Consider the following 6,765-nt stretch of genomic DNA (forward strand, 5'->3'; position numbering starts at 1 on the left):
CTCTGGGCCCAAATTTCCGCCCTCTGGAAAAATGACGCATCTCCATAAGGTGCCCCGACTTTCTGGAATAAAAAGGGCGTTGAAAACTTACCTTGTGATTCTCTGGTCTCCTCAGGACGTCTTCGTGCTCGGCATGGCGCAGCACAAGGGGTTGGGGGGCGGAGCCAGGTCCCGGCGCTGAAAACCGAGCTGGGACCTCTGCATGTGCAGTAGCTCCACGTCCCCGAGGCTGCGTGGGAGGGGCCCGAACCTACCCCTGACCGAATGGGCTCCTCGGTCTGTCTGTCTGTCTCTCCACTCCACTCCACTCCACCCCCCCCCCCCCCTTCCTCTCTGTCAGAAACACATGCTGTTGGTGGGTTCCCAGTGCTGCAGTAGATGAGTAGAAACGTAATTTTTTTTAAAATATTTTTTTTGATAAATCCACCAATAAATTCATTTATTATTGATGATGGCTCTTTATTTGTAAAAGTGAAGTGTTTAATGTTTGTTCTTCCCCCCCCCCCCCTCCCCCCCCCCAATCTCTCATTCCCTACACCTGATTTATAAGTGTAGGCAAGGTTTTTGAGTGTACAAAAATCTACACCTTATTCTAAGTTAGTTTGGAGTAAGTTTTCGCTGCCTAAACTTGCAAAACAGGTGTAAGTGGCTGGACGTGCCCCCTTTTGGAAAAAAAAATCTGTTCTAAAATGAAACTATTCTAACTCACTAGAACTGGAGCAAACTAAATGCCAAGAATTGCAATTTCTAAGATGCTCCATTCTAAACTAGTTGCTCCAAAACGATGGGAGCAATTTGAGCCCTCTGTCTCCTTCTGCGCATGTTATGATGACCCTTGACCTCCTGAATCGTGGGAATCTGGCGTTGTCATGCCGTTTCTAAGGACGGCCACACTTTACAGCAGAAGGTCAAAAAAATTAAACGCTACCGCCCATTTGATATCGCTCGCGGTAACGCCCATTTTCAAAAATGGAAATTAAGTGTTTTGAGAGTGGGCGAGAAGCCGGCAAACATTGCATCAAACTATATTATGGTCACTTTCGCAACTGTTCTCCTTCGTCATTAGTGATTTGACTTGTTTCATCTCCCAGAATGAAATGAAGCAATGCTTCTTTCCTTGAACTAAAAGCATGCTGATCTAGGAAGCTATCTTGGATAAATTCAAAAGAGCATTCCTTACTTTGACTACATGCATTATTGCAATTTAGCTTGGGTTATTTCAATCATTTAATCTTCTTGCTCTCTTCTAACTAAACTCTTGGGTTTGTCTCTCAATCTCCCCATCTCTGTCTCCATTGTTTGATTTCTATGATGCTATCTCTGAATTGTACCATTCCCTTCCTTTTTCTTTCTCTTTCTTTTGTCTTGAATGTAACCTCCAACATCCTTTGTTTATAGTGCTGATGAAATGCTTTATAATACTGCCATCGCTCCCTCTGTTGTATATCACATCTGTCCATAGTTGTTGATGCTTCAAATTCTCGAATTTTATTTGAATATTTTATACGTTCACTTACATACCACCCGATCCTGATTCCGAATTCCTTTGACACTTGTCCCTTTCCCAATTTTCTTTAACTTTTTGATGTCTCTTGCTGCTTCTACAACAGTGTTTTTAATCTCAGCACCTGAGCACCTCTTATCTGTTCCCTGTAGTAATATTTTCTTACAATAGCAGACAACTTAGCTAAAATAATAAATGTTATCCTGCTCTCCTCCCCCTCCACACTATAAAGACTAAACTTTCCCTACTCTCTCCCTCACACATGCATACACAATACCTGTGGGAATTGAGGTCCTTTTCCAGACACTTTGTGGCAAATTCCTTGCAAGGTTGTCTGGGTGCTAGTCATTTAACATTGACGGTGATATTTCCATTGTGTTCTTGATTATCCATGATAATTGAGGACTCGGTGAGTCTGCTCAGCAGGCCAGTGGTGCTGTTCCAAGTATAGGATGTTTGACTGGTTTGATACAATACCAATGTGCAATGGGGAAGGTAATGCGATTGTTCAGTGTGCACTAAATTTTTTGGGGTAATTGATCCTGTTTTTTTAAAAAAGGTTAATTTACTTATCTAACACTAAGGCTCGGTTTATATAGGTTCATTCTTTCCACATGATTAAATGAGCCCTCCCCCAGCTCCTTTTCAAAATCGGCTGGAAGTGTGGGAGAAACTAAAGCCATAGACATGCCATTTTGTAAATCAGCCTGAATAAACTCTTAACAGGCTACACAAGGCTGTGCTTGCAGCTCTGAATGGGCAAGCTTTATTACCCTTTGTGTAGAGGTGCAGCAAAGTAGGGAGCTAAAGTCTGTGAGCTGTCTGAAATGCAAAAGCAGACCTGTTTGAAGATTCTTAGCTGTGTTAATGGTCCACAAAATGAGTAATCTCTAGGTTAGGTTCACGCCTTCCAGTTATGCTGGTTCTTGATGCCCAATAAGATTTCACTTTGAGATAGCCACCACTAAGAGTCGTTGAATTGATGCGGTCCTGAGTAGGAGCTTTTCCACCATTTTCACTAAGTTAGGAGGCACAGTAAATGGTGTAGATGGAAGCAGTAAGGGACAAAGGCAAAACTGTGGCACATGGAGTTGAATGTGAAGTGATCCACTTTGGATTGAAGAATAACATCTGAATATTTTATAAAATGGTGAGACTAGGAGCTATTGAGGGTCAACTGGTCTATGTACATGATTAACTGAAAAACTTGTGCACAGGTAGAAAAAGGCTATTCTAATGTCGGCCTTTATCTCTAGGGGGTTGGCATACAAAAATGAGGAAATAATACTTCAGTTGTGCAGATCCTTAGATTCCAAATGTGTTCAGTTTTGGGAATTGAACCTTGGGAATGATGTATTGATCCTGCAAAGGATGCGCTGGAGATTCACCAGAGCTTAAAGGGTTAAATTATGAGGACGGGTTGCAATAACTTAGTTTGTATTCCCTTGAATTTTAAAGGTTGAAGGGTTATCTAATTGAGGTGTTTAAAATGATAATGGATTTGGGGTAGATAGAGAACCTAGTTCCTCTGGTGGAGAAACCAGAATAAAAGGGCAGGATCTTAACATTAGAGCTAGGCCATTTGAGCTCGGTGTGAAATCAGGCATCACCTTTTCATGGAGAGTTGTGGAAATCTGAAACTCTCCCAAAAGGCAAGATTTACAATTAATGGATTTTTCTATCAAGGGATATGGATCAAAGGCAGGTAAATGGACTTGAGGTACAGATCAACCATGATCTGATTTGAATGAGCCATGCTCGAGGGCTGACTGGCCTACTCCTGTTCCTATGTTCTTTTCATAGAGGTGAATTAATGGATGTAGGATTAGTAGGAAGGAGTCTTCGTGTCCACGGATGCCTTCCATGTCCGATCAAGGTTCGGCATCCTGCGCAAGTCACAAAAGCTAATGCAAAAATGGGAATCTCCCAATATCAAATCAAAATGACAATTTTAAAAAGATACAGATTTAAGTCTGCTTCTGTAATAGAGCAATATCTTGTTTTCTGATAGTCACTGATAAAATGTCACCTTATCTTTCTCTTCCAGTTGCTGAATAATTTACCCATTTCCTGTACGCTTTCAGATTTCAGCATTAGCAATTTTTTATCTCCATGTATGCAGGGTGTACCTATATTGAGATGTTATTTTTCTGACTGAATTGAAGGAAAATAAAAATGCTAAGATTGTTCAGTCCTACGGCAGCATTGAGATATTAATCACCAATGTTTTTGTAGCAACTTTTCTGAATGCTGTGTATACTGATGGCCGTTGCACATTGAAGTACTAATGTGATAATTAGATTGGTTCCTTCAGCCAGAGATGTCTGTGCAAAAGTGCCCTTCTACCACTGAGGATACTGTTTGGATAGAATCCAATTGACACGTGAAGGATCGTATTGAAGATTAACGTCCTACCTGGTAATGCCTGTTTGAGATCAACAAGCTCCCCGCTGGAGTGGAATTAAACTACAGAACCAGTGGGAAGCTGTTTAACCTACGCCGCCTCCAGGCCAGGTCCAAGATCACCCCAATCTCTGACGTTGAGCTGCAGTACGCGGACGACGCCTGCGTCTGTGCACTTTCAGAGGCTGAACTCCAGGATATCGTCAATGTATTCACTGAGGCATATGAAAGCATGGGCCTTACGCTTAACATCCATAAGACACCAGTCCTCCACCAGCCTGTCACCGCCGCACAGCACTGACCTCCAATCATCAAGATTCACGGTGCGGCCCTGGACAATGTGGACCATTTCCCATATCTCGGGAGCCTCTTATCAACAAAGGCAGACATTGATGCGGAGATTCAACATCGCCTCCAGTGTGCCAGCGCAGCCTTCGGCCGTCTGAGGAAAAGAGTGTTTTGAAGACCAGGCCCTCAAATCTACCACCAAGCTCATGGTCTACAGGGCTGTAGTAATACCCACCCTCCTGTATGGATTTGAGGTATGGACGATGTATAGAAGGTACCTCAAGTCGCTGGAGATATATCACCAAAGATGTCTCCGCAAGATCCTGCAAATCTCCTGGGAGGACAGACTCACCACCATCAGTGTCCTCGACCAGGCTAACATCCTCAATATTGAAGCACTGACCACACTCGGATCAGCTTTGGTGGGCAGGCCACATAGTTCGCATGCCAGATACGAGACTCCCTAAGCAAATGCTTTATGCGGAGTTCCTTCATGGTAAACGAACCAAAGGAGGACAATGGAAACATTTATAAGGACACCCTCAAAGCCTCGCTGGTAAAGTGCGACATCACCACTGACACCTGGGAGACCCTGGCCGCAGACGCCAGAGATGGAGAAAGTCCATCCGGGAGGGCGTTGAGCTCTTAGAGTCTCAACGCAGAGTATGAAGAGACCAAGCGCAGGCAGTTGAAGGAGCGTGCAGCAAACCAGCCCCACCGACCCCTTCCCTTGACTAATGTCTGTCCCACCTGTAACAGGGTCTGTGGCTCTTGTATCAGACTGTTCAGCCATCAAAGAACTCACTTTGGGAGTGGAAGCAAGTCCTCCTCGATTCCGAGGGACTGCCGATGATGATGATGATTGGGACAGAAAGACTTGCATTTATATAGCGCCTCTCACCACCTCAGGACGTCCCAAAGTGCTTTACAGCCAACAAAGTACTTTTGAAGTGTAGACCCTGTTGTAATGTGGGAACCGTGCTCCACATGTCCCACATTTAACTAGTTCCTGTTCCTTTGTGATAAAGTAATTGTGCAGTTGCTGTTCCATATCTAAATAATTCTGCTTATGCTCTTAAATACATGGCTGGAAGTGTTTCAGGCTTAGTACCATAAGTTTATTCAAAACATCTTGGATGTCAATATAAACTTCTGTCCCTCAGAAATCTGGTTTTATCCCAGCAAATAGTGCAGAATGGAAACCCTGTCACATAGGTTGTTATTGAAATGCAGTTCACCTGAAAAAAAGGAATGATCCTTAACTGGGGTTAGCATTGGTTATTTAACTTGTGTGGTTGAAGTGCTGTTCCCATTCTGTTGCAGCTTGGGATGGGAACATAAATGATCAAGAACTTTTGGAAGTATCCAGGCATTCATTTTTTTATTATTTTGGTGGGTACCTTGATGTTTTTTTTTACAAAAAGCTAGGTTTATGGCTTTTGTAGAACTGCTTGTCTAAGTTGTAGGTTCTTTGGCCATTTTCAAATCAGTTCAATCTAGTTGACCAGTTTGATTTTATATGAAACCACTTGTACCCTCAAACTAGCTTTATAACTGAAATTTCTGCATTTCATTACATTTCAAATTTTCTAATTAGATGAAAAATTAGATATGTACGCACTCTTAAAAGACCAGGTTATTTGCAGAATGCTATACATTGTAATAAAGGAATAATATTTGGAATGGTTGCTGCTTGTGATTTAAAAAAAAAAAATCACCACAATCTTTCTCCTGCCCTCTCACCCCCACCAAATTTGTTTTTCGTTGCAGGGTTTGGGTGTGAACAGAAACTTCAGTGGCTACGAAACCAATATACCAGTGACATATGGAAGCAAAGAAGATTCATGGGACTAACTCCAAAACTTAGCTTGCTTGGAACTCTAAATCAATGTCCACTAAGGGTTACTAGTATTGGTATTTTGAAGACTGTTTTCATTGTTGACCTTGTTTTGTAGGGAACTTATTTCGAAGATTGTAAGTGTTTACATTCAGTTGTGCCCATTTTTGTTTTAATATTTAAGTTGCATCACAGTGGTCAGCTATTGGCAACGTTGATCTTTTTTTGGGGGTTCTGTGTGACTTGGGGAAATAAAGTGCAAGATAGGGTTAATGCTTAGTGATTTGCAAAGCCTATTATGTCTCGAGTTTTTTCCTTTTGTAATCTTTAATTTGAAGGAGAAGCAGTGCTGCAGCATTGTTCCCATAAACCTATGGCTAGTTCAGAGTACACTAGCACTAACCATAACCTACATTTATATAGCACCTTTTTTAATGTCGGAAAACATGCCAAGATACTTCACGGGGCCATTGTTAAACAGATTGGGACAAAGCCAAATAAGGAGTTAGAATCATATAATGGTTATAGCACAGTAGGTGGTCATTTGGCCCGTCGAGCCTGTGCTGCCTCTGCAAAACCACTTAGCTAGTCCCTTCCCCTAGCCTTACCAATGGTTTTCTTTCAGGTACTTATCCAATTTCCCATTGAAAGCCACGATTGAATCGGCTGTGCATTCCAGATACTACTCGCTGCGTAAAAAAAGTTTTCCCTCGTTGTCTTTGGTTCTTCTGCC

General features: G+C 42.3%; 2 protein-coding genes across 9 annotated transcripts in view; one reads left to right on the plus strand and one right to left on the minus strand.

The window, feature by feature from the left end:
• The window catches only part of ddx4 (DEAD (Asp-Glu-Ala-Asp) box polypeptide 4), a 167,571-nt gene extending 161,260 nt beyond the window's left edge, over nucleotides 1–6,311 (plus strand). For all 8 annotated transcript variants that reach the window (XM_070868835.1, XM_070868875.1, XM_070868859.1 and 5 more), the window contains one exon: nucleotides 5,966–6,311. In XM_070868835.1, the coding sequence (XP_070724936.1) occupies nucleotides 5,966–6,049 (84 nt within the window). In that variant the 3' untranslated portion in view covers nucleotides 6,050–6,311. The remainder of the gene's footprint in view (nucleotides 1–5,965) is intronic.
• Nucleotides 6,212–6,765, minus strand: part of LOC139228927 (ribosome-binding protein 1-like) — an 8,520-nt gene continuing 7,966 nt past the window's right edge. The window contains exon 4 of the mRNA XM_070860455.1: nucleotides 6,212–6,274. Coding sequence (XP_070716556.1) covers nucleotides 6,212–6,274 — 63 coding nt within the window. The remainder of the gene's footprint in view (nucleotides 6,275–6,765) is intronic.

The sequence above is a fragment of the Pristiophorus japonicus genome, chromosome 2 (assembly GCF_044704955.1).
Source record: "Pristiophorus japonicus isolate sPriJap1 chromosome 2, sPriJap1.hap1, whole genome shotgun sequence".
Taxonomy (NCBI): Eukaryota; Metazoa; Chordata; class Chondrichthyes; family Pristiophoridae; genus Pristiophorus; species Pristiophorus japonicus.